The 18,250-nt window shown below is 40.0% G+C and overlaps 1 protein-coding gene across 3 annotated transcripts in view; it reads right to left on the reverse strand.

Annotated features, from left to right (window-relative positions):
* Positions 1-800: 800 nt before the first annotated feature.
* Positions 801-18,250, reverse strand: part of LOC120567468 (Kv channel-interacting protein 1-like) — a 40,581-nt gene continuing 23,131 nt past the window's right edge. For 2 of the 3 annotated variants that reach the window (XM_039814445.1, XM_039814446.1), the window contains exons 2-8: positions 4,861-4,985; positions 3,437-3,506; positions 3,262-3,332; positions 3,055-3,162; positions 2,835-2,939; positions 2,338-2,400; positions 801-1,847 (exon numbers count right to left, since the gene is read on the reverse strand). In XM_039814445.1, the coding sequence (XP_039670379.1) occupies positions 1,800-1,847; positions 2,338-2,400; positions 2,835-2,939; positions 3,055-3,162; positions 3,262-3,332; positions 3,437-3,506; positions 4,861-4,985 (590 nt within the window). In that variant the 3' untranslated portion in view covers positions 801-1,799. Of the gene's footprint in view, positions 1,848-2,337; positions 2,401-2,834; positions 2,940-3,054; positions 3,163-3,261; positions 3,333-3,436; positions 3,507-4,860; positions 4,986-13,770; positions 14,033-18,250 lie in introns of those variants that run through there. The other variant, XM_039814444.1, reaches the window with a different exon arrangement.

Raw genomic sequence — 18,250 nt, forward strand, 5'->3', positions numbered from 1 at the left:
CTTTATTTGTGTGTCCTTTGGGATAGAGAGGCACAAATGTACAACTCTTTTTGTACTTTCATTGTATATGTGTAAATAACAATATAAACTGTTCTTGTGACCCTTTTTGCCCAATCTCTTTATGATGCACCATAAAAAAAATATTTTTTAAGGTTTTATTACACCATAATTATAAGCTAGAAATTTTTTTTGGAGTGACAAGCTGACATGACATTTTTTTTTCTTGAAAACTTTATTGATAAATATAATGATTCTATACAGTATTTCATTACACACATTATTTCATTCTGACAGTTTTAAGATGTCTATCTGTTTGTGTCTTCCTGTCTGTCAGTCTATCTGGGTACATTTGAGATGAGCCGCAACACATCTCAGCAAGGGTTATCATTGGTAGCACAGTGAGTGGGCATGACAGTAAATCATTTATAAATCTGCATTTTTGTCCTGCTCAATCTTCCAAACTATGGCTCTTGTTCGAAACATGGCTTCCATTCCTTCAGAATCAGTGACAAGGTCTCTCTCATCTCCTGTCTTATTTTCTCATCTTCCTCTATTCTTTCTCCACAATCCCTCCATCTAGCGCTCATCTCCTGTCTCTCCCTCACAGTGAAAGGTTGGTCGCTCTGAGTTGACATTTTTAATGGACAAAACAGACGACAAAACTCTCCTCTCTGGATGGATTGTGGTGTCCACAAGATGAAGCTAATTGCTTGAAAAAAATGTTAATATTCAGGCAAACAGAAACTTTACATCAGGACACCACAAACACACGGACACAGACACAGACACACACACACACATCACTTTGCATCTGTACGCCAGTAAACCTCTAAATTGACTTTTTATTTAACAAAGAGTGTCAGATAGAATAATTACAGTTATATCCAATTTGACAGATAGACAGACAGATAGTCAGAATCAGAAACACGCAGACAAGACTGTTCCACACGGCCACGATACAATACAACAGTTAAATATCTACAGTTGAGTCGTTACAACATTGAAACACTGACTGACACCACTGGAACACCCACAATAGGTGTAGAGAAGACTGCTGCAAGCTGTCACGAGACTTAAGACTGCAAGCTTAAATTCAGCTCTGCAAACCTTTCCAGGCCTGTGTCTGAATTCAGAAACGGATGAGGTGGCTTTGTGAGATGCTACACCCAGACCTTAGCTTTTCAAATGTATCTACTTAGCTGAATATATTGCCACCAAGTTTTTCATGGCACATGTATGTTAAATATGTAGTAGGCCTCTGTCTCGCATGCTTCACAATATTGCTCACATTTGTTGTATTGACACAGAAATTCATGATGAAAACAGCTATTAATTACACCTCTAATGCACAAAGTATGCATTGGGTTGATCTCACTGCTTAGCTGCTTTTAGGAATTCCAGTCCTGCTTGAGAATGTGGTTCAATATACAGAGAAGTATTCGACTAAATGTGTGAGAATCAGTATTTACACGATGCCATGAAATACGCAGTCTGAGGCGACTGTAAGCGTAAGCATAACGACAGCAACAAACGAGGGAGATGGAGACGAGGTAAATTGTTACAGAAAGGTCAAATGAAGGGTTTAAGTCCAAAGGACATTTTTCAAAATGTTTGTCCCTTAGGATTTGTTACAGCAAGATGCCTTCCATGAAGATTTGTGGCAACCGTCCCACACAAAGCTACAAGATCCATGTTTTGTCTCAAGCTATGCTGTTCCTTTTCTCTTGCATGTTCATCTCTCCTGCTTCTCTTTCTTCCTTGTTCCATTCTCTTCTCTCGTTTGGCGCTTTCGTCTGGTTCTAGATGACATTTTCAAAGAGCTGTAGAGACCTCATGATGTTTTCATCCTGTGCAACAAAGACGAAAAATTAAGAAGCTGAGTGTGAGGAGAGTCATACAACAACCACCATTTCATTCAGTTTTCTGGCCATTAGGGGGCAGTAAAAGCCTGTAAAATGTCGGTCAGTGATCTCTCTGCAGATAAACACTGATATAAAAGGTTGCAAAGGCCATAATTAATAGCCAGTATAGTGAGACCTGCAGAGGAGGAAGATAAGCAAATAATCTGAGAAACCTCATGTAAATAGTAAATAAAGTAAGTGCAAATATTACAGTAGGCCTTTCACACGGCATACATTTTGTCACAGCAGAAAAAGCACAGGTGATCCGAATTATATTAACGATGGCCCCGTTTTAACAGAATTCATCCATCATTAATTTAATAATTTACACCTGTGTCTTCCTACTGAGACATGTCCAAATGTCTTCAGTGAAAAAGGTCGATTGGAGAGGGATCCTTAGGATTATGTAACTTTAATAAGGAAAAAAGGACAGTACCTCTTGACAAGAGAGGATGAATTCATCCAGAGTGACCACACCGTCTCTGTTTTTGTCCATTTTCTGTGGTGAAGAACACACATACCGTCAATCCATTTGTCAAAGGTGTGTCAGAAATTAAGATGTTAATCAAAGGTACAAACGCTATCAACAAAGCTTTTGTAAATAAATACACGTCCTACTAAAATCAGTGGCCTATTCTGTGAGTGTGTCATTGTGTCATTTTGGCAACTTCTTTGTTACTCAGCTCTCTTTGCTGTGCTGTTTCTGCTGTTTTGTTTTTTTTGCAAGTTTAGTCTATTGCCACTCTTTTATTTTTCATGGTGTACTTTGCTGCTCATGCTAACTACCCTTTTTTTCTTGCTGGTGCTGCTTCCGTAAATGTAAAGCATGTGTTTGACTGATGCATCCTTGTTTGCTTAATCATCAAAAATGTGGTGGTGTTGTTGTTGTTGGCGTTTTTATTAGACTCAAATAAAGTACTCAGATGTTGTTACCTGAAAGAAGGCATCCACATGCTGTTTGGGTGCGTCATTTTTCAAGGCAGGGTAAGTGTACTTCCCCATCATGTCGTATATCGCTCTGACGATGCCTGTCATCTCCTATCAAACAGACACATAAATGGGACGGTAAGTGTGAGATTAACATAAAAATACCCAAGCACAATTGGAAAAAAAGAATGGAGGTTAGGCATGTGCATATACACAAAACACACACCTCTTTGTTGATGTATCCATCTCTGTTGACATCGTAAAGGTTGAAGGTCCACTGTAGCTTCTCAGTGATGGAGCCCCTCAGCAGGATGGACAGAGCTGCTACAAAGTCCTGATGGAGACAAAAAGGACAGAATGAAACACCGACAAAGGAGGGCTAGTTTGGAAATAAAAATAAGAATATTACTTGAATAGGAAGAATCGAGCAAACCTCAAACTTTATGGAGCCGCTTTGTGCTGTGTCAAATGCGTTGAACAGGTAGTGTGCGTAGGTGCTGGCATCTGCAGGAAGAAGAATTTAGTGTGTCAATACACTGGGTAGAAATAATACAGAGGCCAAGACAAGTGTAGACTCAAACAGCACAACACACACTCTCTGTCGTTACCTCCCTGTGGGAAGAACTGGGAGTATATTTGCTTGAAAGTATCCTCATTCACGACGCCACTTGGACACTCCTGGAATGAGAGCGGGAGACGGAAAGAGAGGGTGAGGAGGGGGGAGATGTAAAGTGCAGATACCAACCTGGACAGAGACTGATGGAGGACTGAAGGGTTTAACATATGAAGAGTGTTGATGGAATAAATCAAACGTTGATGGGAGATTGGCTGTTGGTTAAACCTCTATGTGATAAATTTTTTTGAAGTACAACATAGTTTTAAATATTACCAGTTTGTAGTTGGTACAAAGCATTCATGTGTAATACCATCAAAAGTAAAACAGACTGCAGTTGCAAAATATGTCCGTCTGTCCAGGGTGTCACTACTGAGTCTAGTTTTTACATAGAGCTTTAATTTAGCTGTAAGTTTGCAAAAGAGACACCAAAAGTGTCCCTAGATGACACTTGGTTTTATTTTAATACTTTGGCATGTATTACAACTTAAAGGCATATTTAAATGGTTAAAAAAAGAAAAAAGAAAAGACTATTGCAAACAAGAGCTACATAGAATTAACAATGCCAACTATAAAATGAAGAAAAAAGCACCAAGCGTAGCGGTAAACAAATAGCAGCAATGAAATCTAAAGAGGTCATGAGGTCATTTTTTATCCAATGAAAACGCCCTTAATTCATCCTCTAATGTGTGCCTTTCATTGGAGAGACATACAGGCTTAAACTGTGGACAGCTCCTGGTGCAGATATAAAGTCTAACTGATTTACCAGAGGAAAAAGACAGGTGATTAGTAAAACCACTTCATTTATATTACGTAAACAAAATGTGTTTGGTTCAAAGCAAGTGATGGTCAAAGCATTACACACCCAAAAAAAAGGGAACTTTGGGAAGCTTATATTCTTTTATAGAAGCACCAGTTTTTGTTACGCACCTGTTATTTGCTCAGTTTAGAGACAGAGATGATGGATTTTACCCAGGAGGCCTAATGAATCTATCGCACAAGGCCATGTTTGATCCCTCCATGTCTGTCTGGACTTTAACCTGTACAGTATATCGGGGCAGCTATGGGTCTAAGGTCAGTTACTGCGCAAGCCAGGACGACACTGAATGACTGAAGATGTTTAGTAAATCTTTTGTTCACACATGAATGAAATCATTTTCAAACATAATATTTCTTGGGTGTTTTTTTTTTTTTTTTTTTTTTTTTTTATTTTCACAAACAAAAGGGAATTACCCCTTTGGTTGTTTTTAAAAATTTTTTTATGAATTAAATAGACAGAATAGAGAAAGATCTTTATTGTCATTGTTAAAAAAAAAAAAAAAAATTAAAAATTTTTAATTACAATATACTGTAAGTAACAAAATAAAAAATAGCAAAATATAAATAGTAAAATATATAAAAGAAAGTGCAGTCACTTACATTCTTAAAGCCCCGGTAGAGCACTTGGAGCTCTCTTTTGCTGAAGTTGGTTATAGCTTCTAGCTGGTCGAGGCCCTCGGGTCGATGGCACACCATGGTTATCTCCAAGTCATCATCAGTTTTGTCTGAAGAAACATAAAGCAATATTCCTTAACATAATTCATACACAACAAACAACGAAAGATTGAGAGAGCAAAAGAACGGAAGGGTAGATTAAAAGAAAAAGAAATTTAAAAAAGAAGGAAGACACAGTGTTCTGAATATCTTAAATACCTATTCTACTGGATAAGGCAGAAATAATAAGACTCTAGTTTTAAAAGGGAAGGAGACGAGGGGAGAGGTAGAGGTAGAGGTCAGTCTAACAGCTCCATGTTCCTCCTCTCACCGGCCCGATCATTAACAACTCATTACTCTCCCCGCCACAGGGGAGGGGAGAGAGGACAATCCACTGACTCTAAACCGCGCGTGCACATGCGCACGCACGGGCACACACACACACACACACACACTAACATAAAAGCACATTTGTCTAAACACATACTCCCTGAAGCAATCTACAATGTAATCATTATGCATAATACTATAACTATGCATAATTTAATATAATAATAGTCATACAAATTCAGAATATGATAAAGTGGTCATAATGTGCAGTAGTAAAATGAAAGACATTAAAAAACACACACAGGTGGTTAATAACACGATACACTTCGTTCAGTCTGATTGTCCGTCACTGACCTGCCTGAGCTTGCTCAGCTGTGTTTGCTTTAGTGTGGAGCATCTGAGAGAGACCTGAAGTTATCATCTTCTCCTGCTTCATTATATTTTGTTATATAATCGTAGAGTGATATGAATGTTTTGGAGGATAGACAGTTGGTGTGTCAGTTTAGATTGCTGCTGGCATAGACCTCTAATTATTTATAAGAGCTGACTTCCCATTCATAGGACTGCATGGCGATCAGGTACAATTTCCTCTGTCTTTTTAGCATTAACAAATTACAGTCATCAGTAAACAGATTAAAGCACTGTCGTCGGAGGATTTAAGCAGGCAGCGGTTTGAATGGGTGCTGGTGGCGCAGGTACAGTGAGCGAGCTAAAGCATTTAAAAAAAGGCTCCTGTCCTGCTTTAATGAAGTGTCACAGAGTGCAGTGTTCACACTGTCCTTGGCACTCCAGATTCTGAAACATCAACAGTCCTAAAATAGAATGTGTACCAAGACCATTAGCGCTTTGTGAAGCTTTATTACACCAATACTTCCTCAGCTCTATTCTCTCAGAGAATCATGGGTAGCAGGTCGGCATTTTTACCGTGCCAGGCAAAGACAACTTCCTCTCACTGCTTAATTAAACCTCAGTCAACAATCCAGTGATCCCATTTAATACATTAGCAGACTTTTTCATGTCTGCGTAGAAGTTCTTTTGAAGTGGGTTTGAATTTAAATGTTAATTATGATGGTATGTAAATGATGATGACATCCCTCTAATCTAATGTTGCACTGTACACCAGGTACTGATGAGATTGGTGTCACTGTGCATGCTGATACGATTATTTAGCAAAACAAAATACAACTAATTTTGAACTGTTACAGCTCACATAAAATACAATAATATAGTATGTTCTCCAGCAAAAGCTTATTACACTATGCCCACTAGTTTTCTACATTGTGGGTGCATTATTACATCATGACTTTGAATAACTTCTGTTTAGTTGTTAAGCAGCCACTCTTTACATCGCACACACACACACACACACACACACACACACACACACACACACACACACACACACACACACACACACACACCCCTGAAGGCCATTCAATTCATCACTAAGGCAGTTGAGCGTTTCAGTGTCACATTAGGGTGGAGGTTCACAATCATGGTTCAAGGTGAGATCCTTTACACCCAATTAGGGCACACTTCCTGCTTACACAAAAAACTACCACATCTCAAAGTGTAATGTATAGTTGCGTGAGAATCAGGATCAGTTACAGTAGTATTCAGGTTTAAAATGGTTTTCACCTTCACTCAGTCCATTATCCGTTATGATCACATTGGTTAGCAGAGCAACACTTTTCAGCATGTACAAAGTTATATGTGCATGTCGTTAAAAAAAGCCCAGAAGGTGAAATAATGCAATAAATGCAAAGTTATGATTATATTAAGAAAACAAATAGGTATGTAGAATACATTAAAAACACTGGCTAGAAAGGATCCATACATGAATACACACACACCTATACAACTTGAGATTTGTACAATTACAAGCTGTGGAACACATCCAGCAAAGGTAAAGTTGTGATATGAACATGAGTTATCTCATTTGTTATGACTTTTAGTATTTATGTATTAACACTGCTAACTTTCAGTTAATTGTAGCTGTTTTAGACTCCGTTTTCTGTAAACTGGATGACACTAGATATTGAAGTAAATGTTCACCGAGTATGAGAGATTTAAAATATCAAAAGCAGCAGAGAAAAAAAAACACACAAGCCCTCTACAGCAAGCCTATACTACGAGTGATTGAAGGCAATAGTTAAAAATTAATTACAGTACATGCAGTTGAGAGTGCAAACAGTCAGTCTGCAGCTTCTAAGATTTACATTAATTCACTGTTTGTTTATGTATTTGTATTCCATTGATTTTCTCAGAAAGTAGCAGCTGAATACAAGTGATCTAAGTTCCACATATCACATCATGACTAATCCAGATCTTTAAAAAGAAATCAATAACTTGCTCACAGACAGACAGTAGTAAAAACCTTCCAACTTTGCTGATAGTGCTTGTTCGGGTGATGGTAGTTGTAGTATTGACTCACCCTCTACAGTGATGACTCCCAATAGGTGCAGCATTTTGACGGCCCCACAGCACAGCAGAATGATGGCTATAGTATGTAAGCTGTTCTCACTCTGCTCCTCTCTTTCCATTTCTGATTCACTTCTTTCTTTCCACTGGCCTCTAGAAGCTTTTTGTCTCCAACAATTCCTTTACGTGGCCCAGTTTTTTTTTTTATCTTTTACCATGTTCTGTAGAAATATGCAAGAACAAACACATTCTAAACTTTTTAACTTGCTATAGCTTTTTCACCCAAATCGGACTACAGTTAGCTACAGAAAGCTGTTTCTCTCACCTCACCTCTCTCATGCCTTTAAACTTTCTATCCATCCTGCCTTCTCCTACAGCCTCCCTTTTTTTTTTTTTTTTTTTTTTTTTTTTTTTTTTTTTTTTTTTTTTTCTTTTTTTTTTTTTTTTTTTTTTTTTTTTTTTTTTTTCTTTCCTTTTCTCTTTTTTTTTTTCCCCCCCTTTTTTCCTTCATCTCTTTGGGGAACGCAGCTCTAACTTGTGGGTCCGACCTGAGCACACTGTAACAATGATAAACTCACCTTCTACTGTACGACCGTATGTTTGTCTTGTAACTGTTCACACATGTGCGTGTGTGTGTATGTGTGTGTGTGTGTGTGTGCTTGCGTGCGTGTGCATGAGCAGATCAGCACTTGATTAATTGGCCCCATTAAGACACACAGTCATCCCCGAACAACAGAAGGCTTAATAATTCACTACAAAGGGACTTTTCTATAACCAAACATGACTGAGTCCTTTTAAAATGACTTACTCTACAATGTAAACAACACTTTTATCTAAATCAGTAATTATGAATACACCCAGTGAGACAACAGGATCCTTCCCCCTTATAATGTCTTAATATTGTAATGCGTCTGACTGAGAAGAGTATAGATATAACCTGCTATAGCCTGCGAGTACCAGCAGGGGGAAGCAGTAACTTACACATAGGACACCAGTGTGCGTCAAAGCTTCTAATAAAGATGTGTTGCACATTTCATTACATGTGTTACCTCAAATTTAGCTGATATGTTCAGTCATAACATGATAAAGCTCAGAAAATCTGAACAAAATGTCAAAAATAAAACATACCATGTTCTTAGCATAAACATTAAATAAACATTTTCTGTAGTATCTTTGAACTGTGACCAGCTGGCAGTCATTCTTGTCCAAATGTGAATGTAAAAAGGAGCTGTGATTGCCCAACGAGCTGAAGTGTGTAGTCACTGACTCGCAGGCTGCAGGGGGCTCTGCTGTATCGAGAGGTTTCCCACAGAGTTGTCAATTGAAGGTTTGCTTTATTTACCGTTCTGGGATTAAAGCAGAACTGCTGGGTAAAATTAAATTTAGTGGCAAGAGTAGCATTTAATTTAATTTGCCAGACATTTAAAAAATGCTCCATAGTGTACACATCACTTGTTAAGGATGATATATTGTGTTCGTTCAAGTAATCAGCCTTCAGCTGTCTCTCACTGTGACCAATCAGCAACATTTCTGTCATGGTATAACACACAGACATAGTGAAGGAGAAATCTTTTTTTTTTCACACCGACACTCCTTTCCTTTCCATGGATAGTACTGTGGTATAGCTGGATACTATACCACAGAATATTAAAGGAAACTTGTGACGCATGTTATATTTTCCCAAAGCAGACCTTTAAAACAGATTAAATTTGTGTAATGTGGCCTGAGTGCTTACAACTTCATCTATATAGCATATTTCATAAAAAAAATGCACTAGAATGTGCAGTGATAAAATATAAACATAAAAGACAGATGCTAATTATAACTAAAGCAGAGCAGAGCATAAAAGTAATTATTAATTTACACGTAGGCTGCGTGTGTGGTTTTCGGACATTTCACACATCAAATATAACATGTGGTGTGATGAATTTAAAAATATGTGATTTTTAGACCTTTTCCATGTGATAACATGATTATTTTGTTAACAAAGTGGTTGCAGCAGGCTGCAGGTCTGAGATTAGCTGAATATAAATGTTGTTCCTGAACGAGCGCTTTTACTTTCAAACAAAAATGTTAAAACAGTCACTTCAAAGGAAGGCTCCTGCTTAGTGTCCCCCTGACCCACTGGGCCTTTGCCTGTTCAGTAATCCATTCACAGATATTAGGGAGCGGATGATTCACTCCTGCTTTCCTTTGCCAGTCAAAGTGCACAGAAACAATTCTGTTTTTCTCATTGTTGAAAATGTGAATAATTTGGTTCTCAACGAAGATAATTGGCAAGGTCTAATTGCAAGATTTTGATATAAGAAACCTCTTTTAAAAGTGTAAGATTACCATTAATAAATGGCAGTGTATAACTGAGTTGTTATAGGGCATACTTACTACTACAATTTTTTTTAATTGTTAGAAACCTGCACAATTCGTGTTCCAAACCTAAAAACTTAGGAGGTTATGATAACCAAGATAAAAATCTACATAAAACTCCACCTCAACAGCTTCACTTCCATCTGTTAAACAAGCTAGTATAAGGCATGGAGTTTGACAGTAACCAAAACCCAGAACCCATTTCTTTCAGAGCTTGTTTTGAGTATTAAACCATGACCTTAACTGTCAGCAAAGAAAAGACTGCCTGTCACTGTCTCCAGCCAGCATCCTGTCACAAAAAATACCTCATACATCAACACACACACACACACACACACACACACACACACACACACACACACACACACACACACACACACACACACACACACACACACACTTGCTCCAGCCCAGAAACAGGATTTAACTCATAGTTTTCCTCTGCTGGCTCTGGCTCTGAAACTGAAGCTTCTCCTCATCCAATCCTACTTTCTCCTCCATTTCTGATCTCTCTCACTCTGCCAAATTCTCTCGACTCACTCTGCCACTCTATCTCTGCCATGCTCTCTCTTTCCTTCTCATACAGTGTCCTGTAATCCTTGCCAGAGAGTGTGTCATTTGCATAATCTGAATTAGCCTAATCTGCTGTCCTGGCGGCGATGGAGAGGGCTCGCTCTCACCAACCTCTTTAATGGCGGAGAGGGCTCTCCAAGAAAGTAGCAGCTCTACTGGCTAAGGGCTCCCTGGTGATATGGAGGACTTAAAAATAGATTCCGTCTGCAACTGTTCTATTTACGCCATGCAAAAGCTGCACAACATAATCATGTTCCACAGCATGAATTCAAGCTCTCATTTTGAGAGGCATTGTTTTCCACAGTAAACATCCAACCCAGTGGCCATGGGGCCAATCCCTGAGTGGCCTTTGGGTGGTTCACTGAAAGTCCAATGACTCACTCTGCTTTAAAACACACACACACACACACACACACACACACACACACACACACAAAAAAAAAAAAAAAAAAAAAAAAAAAAAACATACCCACACACACACACACACGCACGGGCCAACACATGCATCCAGTCGCACACCCTTGAACAAGACAAACATGAGCACATTATTTCTAGGGTCATAGATAAAATATTAGGCACCCGTGTGCATTAAACAATATACACTCCCAAGTTTGCATGCTCACCCATCTCCCCCCCCCCACACACACATACACACAAACACTGTTTGCTTACTAACCCTCACTGTGATTGAGGACTGAAGTGCTGGAGGGTGTTTGCAGTGTTGTGTGACTGACACACACACACACACACACACACACACACATACATACATACATACACACACACACCTTATGTCACTTCCTCACATATTAGTGTGCCACTACTAAGTATGTTTGAGAAGAGTTAGTCAAATGCTGCTCATGTACACACATGTAGCAGTATGCCAATATTGATCTTTGAGTAAATACACGTCTAGACTCTGCAGAAGTACACAAACACGTGCACACACACTGCTGGATGCCAAGTGAGGAGAATGACGAGATGACTTAATAAGCACTCGCACCAGCTAATGGGAGCGTGGGTGATGGAGAAAGGATGCACATGAGAGAAAGAATGGAGGCATAAAAGAGAGAGAGGAGAGGGAAGAGAGTAAGCCAGGAGCAAATTGTGGCGGTGGCATGTGAGTGGGGGGGAATTTGAAGTCAAGATAAAAAAACAAGCGTGGAGAAGGAGTGGGAGGGAGAAAAGGGGGGAAACAACAGTGAGAGGAGACAGCAGCAGGGTAAATTGAAGAAAAAAGATGTGAAATGATGAAAAAAACAAGAAAAGGTTGAGGGCTGAGGAGCGAGGAAGCAGAAAACACAAAGAAAGCTAGATAAGAGGGGGAACCAGAGGAGTGACAGAGAAGTACAGGAGACAGGGAGATGATTGAGACAACATTGCTGCAGGGAGTAAGTGAGGGAGACAGATATATAAGAACTGAAAAAGAAATGAAAAATTCACCAAGGAAGGGCGAAAAATGCCTGGTGAGAATGTTGCTGGAGAGATGAGTGGTCAGAGGCCATCACAACAGATGTGAAGGAAAACACAGAAGCTAGCCTGCCAGACAAAAACCAGGCAGACAAGACAACAGGTGGGAGGAAACAACAGACAAAGAGAGGCTGTCAGGAAGAATAAGAACACTTGACAGAAAATAAAGAACAACAAGCAGCCTTGATGAAAACAGACAGAATAGACAAGCAGGCATGAAAATATTCAGGGAGACGCAGGACTCAGACGCAGCGAGACAATTCTTTTTTCTTCTTCAGAGCACAGTGATGAGCTCGTGCTCAGAGGATCAATCATTGTAGGAATCTAATCTCACAATATTACAGCCGTGCACCGTCTCGCTTTCAGTGTCGCTGTCAGTATCATGATCCCAGATAACAAGTTATCTGCAACACCACAGAATAGGGGGCTGCACACAAACAAGCCCTGCTGCACTAATCCTGCATACATCCAACATGTTAGAGCGAGAGAGGGGGAGACGCTCAAGCACCACAACACAACACCAGAATTACAAATAACCTCCAAATAGCCCCAGCTTTACACATCCACACAACCCATTCTTTTGTGTTTTTTTGCCAGGCATTTGTTGGGGTAAATAAGCTTGTTTTCCATTTGCGGGAGTCAGATTTCACCCGTTTGCACAATGCATCTACAATCACCTCATTATTCAAAATAGCAACACATTGATGCCTTGCCTTTTTAACACCCACAGGGTTAGGTGAGAAAAAAAGGCTCATTAAAAAGGAGAATATATATGAACTCACTGGGAAATTGTCCTGTATGGTCTAATTTGCACTAAAAAACTGATAATAGCCTGCCTTAACAAGTACGTTTAAATGACTGCACACAATTAATAGGTGATATTTTCACTGTGACAGTGGTCTTCTGCTCAGTGTGCCCATTCACTTGAGCAGGCAGTTTAGATTTGTTATTTATATAAATGAGGTTTACCGGCTTAAAAACATTTCTCAGAGGCAACAGGTCTTCACTTTTGTTGTGTTTGCATATTTGCATCTCTCACTATCTCTTTCACATGGCCTTGACTTACTTTGGAATACCCCAATCTCATCAAACCTCCCTACCCCTCCCACCCAAAAACTGACATCTATTGTTGCCATGGCTACCGTGCTTCCAAGGTAACAGCAAGAAGGAACAGCAGTGTGTGAGCAGAGTGACAAATACCTTCAACATGCGTGTTTACCAGCGTTGATGCCCACATCTGCACACACTGCTGGACAGAGAGCAGCACACACATACTCAACCACACACGCATGCATGCAAACACGCACGCAAGCAGACTCAAACACAGTAAAAGAAGCCGTCTCTCCCTCACTCTCCTCCCTTGGTTTGCTCTGTCAAAAAAAGATAAGCTCGACAACATTCACGTGGCTGCACGCACACACTGTCGCACTAAAACTTTGTTGTGGAATAAAAGGATGCTCTTTTTCCTCTGGGAACACCTGTTGGTCTCTCTTTCTCTCTCTCACACACACACACACACACACACACACACACACACAAACACACACAAACACTACGAACCATATGCCCTCTTTCTTTCACTGCATCCTAAAATACGAGCAGTTATTAATCTTTGGTCTGCTGCTTGCACGCGGCGCAGTATATTTGTACTGGAGTGAGTGAGTGTGTGTGTGTTTGTGTGTGTGTGTAGTCCCTCACCCCTGGACAGCCTCCTCGTCTTGGCTTGCATTGTCAGCGTACCCATCACAGCCCCCATGCTTGCTGTCGTCGTCGTGGAAACAAGCGCGTCTGTATGCTGAAGTCTGTATCTCTTTTGACACGTGTTTGGACGGTAGGAACGCACACATACTCCCTCGCCCTCTTTCCTCTTATCATCCTCCTCTCCCTCCCTCCCTCCCTCCCTCCCTCTCTCAATGGCTGCTCTCGACAGAAACCCCTCTATCATCCCTCTTTTCACGCTTTCTCACTCCATCTCACAGCGCTCCTCCTCTCTTTTTCTCTCTCTCCTCTTTTTCTTCCCACACTCTCCCACTCTCTATATCCCTCCCTCCAATTTCCTTGTTTTTCATTAGAGGTTGTAGCCTCCCTCCCTCTCTCCCTCTCTCTAGCTCCCTCCCACCTACACAAGCAAGCCAAGAGCCAAGCAGAGCATCAGTGATTCATATGAAATCGCCAGGATCTTGTTTCACTAAATTATAAATGAATACGAGTGTAGGCTACCCACTGATTTGAAAACACTCCGGGAATCACTCTGAGAAAAACAACAACAAACATGCCCTGTTACATTTCGCACCTATATACATCTGTATCCCTCTGATGGAGGACAAATATGCAAATAGATGCAGCCTGAAATATTGATTTGAGAGGTAAATATGAATTATGGAGTAAAGGGAAAACATGTGGATGTGACAAAAATTATGAAGGGCCCTCATCCTCACGGTTTGTTCATGAAAAGGCCACTTCAATCCATCAACACCTTCATTCACTCAATCCATCATTCCTGTTCATCCATCCATAATACCCCTATATATATACACACACACACACACACACACACACACACACACACACACACACACACACACACGTTAACAGGGATAAAGGGACAGAGAGTGTGTGAGTGATGGCAGATTGGCTCCCAGGACAGGAAGAAAGGAAGGAAAAGGGACGGGTAGGCAGGCAGCAGGAGAGCAGAACGGAGGGAAAAGGCTTAAAGTCAAGGATGTAAGAAGAGAGAGAGATTAAAAGCAGGAAAAGGCAAGACATGAGAAGAATGAGATATTTAATAGGGTAGAAATAGAGGGATCATGACAAGTGTCAGATTATACTGCAGGAGTGTGCTCTTGCCTGTGAGAACTGCACACACACACACCAGATAAAATCACATTTTAATTAAGCCTGATCGAAACAAACATGGTGTACTTGATGAAAGTACAAACTAATTCGAAGACAGTTACAGATGACAACATGTGTGATAGCAATACCACACTATTACAAGTAGAAGTCCTGCATTTTGTACTACCGTATTTTCCGGACTATAAGTCGCACTTTTTTTCCTACTTTGGCTGGTCCTGCGACTTATAGTCAGGTGCGACTTATATATCAAAATATATATAATTTAACATGTTTTTAAATGTTAATTCATACTGAAAACAGTACCGTCTACAGCCGCGAGAGGGCGCTCTAGGCTTGTAACAACTAGAATGCTGCTGCTAAAGACAACTGAGAAAGAAAAGAGATAACAAACTGAAGGTAGTAAAATATGCCACCGCAAACGGTAATCGAGCAGCAGAAAGAAAGTTTGAAATGAGGGAGAAACTTGTGAGGGACTGGCGAAAAGGTGACTCTTACTGCAATGAAGAAATCAAAGAAAGCTAATCGGCTAACCGCGGGCTGAAAGCAAGATGGCCAGAGCTGGAGGAACGAGTCGGGAGGGGCTTGTCAACGGTGCAGTTACGTCTCCACGCCTTTTAATACATCCATGCTCCACGCCCTGGTAGCTAGTTGTTCTGTGTGCTATTGTATAGTTCAATAACTGTTAATGTGTTACGTTAACATACCGGACACCTACCGTATTCAGCCTGTTGTTCTGTGTGCTATTGTGTGGTTGACAGATGGAAAAAAATAAATAAAAAAATTCTAAATAAATGCAACTTATAGTCCGGTGCGACTTATATATGTTTTTTCCTCTTCATGACGCATTTTTTGAGTGATGCGACTTATACTCCGGAGCGACTTATAGTCCAGAAAATACGGTAAGTAAGTAAATGTACCAAAGTAGTAACAGCAAAATCATCTTAAAGCTACATTGTGTAAGAATTTCTCCCATCTAGTGGTGAAACTGTATATGACAACCAACTGAATATTACTTTCTAGCCCTTCCCATTCCGAGCGTGTTTCAACTCCTTTGGTGGCCAAACCCAAAATTAGCTCTTAGTATCTCCATCGTTTACGCGCAGCTGTTCTAGCCACTCCAATTGGTCTTGTTGCTTTGCCTGTCACGTTGTTGTTTTAATTCTCTTTTTCGCTTCCCTTGCAAGTAATCTCTCTCTGGCATTCGTCACGTGCCACTGAGTTTAAAATTGCGAAAGGCGGAGGTATGTCCCTCTTTGGCTAATGTATTTTAAAGATGGAGGCGCTACATGGCTGCCGTCATTCGAGCGACTCGCTGTATATATTCTGAATGATTCTGAATGGCAGATTCTACGCTTAAGAGAATACTTTGATTAGCTGGTGGATTACACATGAATGAGCACATATTTGTGAAAGAACAAAGTTTTTTTTGTTAAGAATCAACTCAAAAAATTACACAATGTAGGTTTAAGCATAAGCGTGAATGCAGACTGGTCCCTTTCAAAATGTTTTATTGCTATTTACACTCTATGGCCACTTTATTAGGTAAACCAGTATAATCTAATGCGATACAATACAACTGCTCTGCCATAAAGTCTACATTTATGATGACTAAAAGAATAAAATCCTAGTTTTTGTGAATTTAATTACATGTGTTAGCATCAAGGTCATAGTTAGTGGTGTGTTGTGTTGGACTGCATTATAAGGTTTCTAATATTCTGCCCTCCTCATGTATGTAAACAGGGAGGACAAAGGAATTAGAAACACCTCTCAAAATGATGTCCAGTACAACACCTTAGCCGTTAACTATGACCTCAAAAATGAAAATATATTTTAATTTACACATTTACAACAATGTCAACATAAACTGAACACTATTAAGGTCAAATTAATGGCAGAGCTGCTGAATCGATTTGCAATAGATTGTACAGGTATGCCTAATAAAGTTGCAACTGAGATAATTATATTATATTATCATAATTATCAATGCAGTACTGGGAGAGACGCATAGTTGCTAGTTGTGGTAGAACAACTTTTAACTTCCTTATACAATGTTTGGTCATATTTTGTAAACTGCGTGTGTGTGTGTGTGTGTGTGTGTGTGTGTGTGTGTGTGTGTGTGTGTGTGTGTGTGTGTGTGTGTGTGTGTGTGTGTGTGTGTGTGTGCTGGATGCTCAGATCTCATCCACTCATTACTGGCTGATGACACAAGCTTTCCAATATAAGCCACTAGCCTGAGGACATGTAAAAATGTCACTGTCAACTATGATCAAAGTTACAATTTGCTTCAAGGGTGAAAACATTTCAAATCTTATTTTTGCCAACACATGAGCAAAACATAACACATTTTACAGCCAAGTTTTTCATACTTGATTTAGAGAATAGACACGCTTTTCCATCAAGCTAGTCATCCGTAATAATGCTTCTGCAAATGTGGCAACTGCTCCGAATATGGGCCACTTTTTGTCTGCTGATGGTGAATAATGAACGAGGCGTGATTGTTTGGAAGCCATATGGGAAGATTTAGCTGGAAAGATTTAGTTTGGTGAGTAAAAAAAAACTGCAATCTGCTTCTATGAAAATCTGCTCATGAATGCTCGGATGTGTGTGGTTTTTTTGCACAACAGCGAGAGAGACAGAATGGACAGCAGCAGGGAGTAAGACTTTCACCCTGCCTACACACACACATGCTTACACACACATGGAGAAAGACACATATGTACGCACATATACTGCACATTCACCAGCCGTGGACAGAAAGAATAGCAGATTATAGGATGAGGTGCAATGTAGTGGCATCAGCGTGCAGAACCATGGAGCATGACCATTTCCTGCTACACAAACACATCTCTTCCTCTCTGCTATATGAGACACTGCATGTTTTGTGCCTATATGAATTTACAGGCTATCAAAGTAAATGTTTCCTATCTTCACTGAACCCCATTTCATCTTTAGCCTTAAACCATATCTATCCATCTCTCTCTCCTCTCTTATCTGTACATTTGTCTCCAGGCATACAGCCAACACCGACACACCTTTATCTGCCCATCTCTCCCTATAAATCTCTGCGAATATATCAGCCTAGTGTTCTTGTAGTTTCAAACACAGCTCCCAGCTTGTTCCAATCTCAAAATCTCCATCACCCTCTATCTCTCTCCGGTCTCTAACAGGCCCGTTTCAACACACTGATAGAAATATTTCTCTTTCTAGTAATCACTTCAAAGTATGTATGTAGAGCAGATAAAGAGATCCAGAGGTTGGAGTGAGTGAGTGAGTGAGTGAGTGAGTGAGTGAGTGAGTGAGTGAGTGAGTGAGTGAGTGAGTG

The sequence above is a fragment of the Perca fluviatilis genome, chromosome 10 (genome assembly GCF_010015445.1).
Source record: "Perca fluviatilis chromosome 10, GENO_Pfluv_1.0, whole genome shotgun sequence".
Lineage (NCBI taxonomy): Eukaryota > Metazoa > Chordata > Actinopteri > Perciformes > Percidae > Perca > Perca fluviatilis.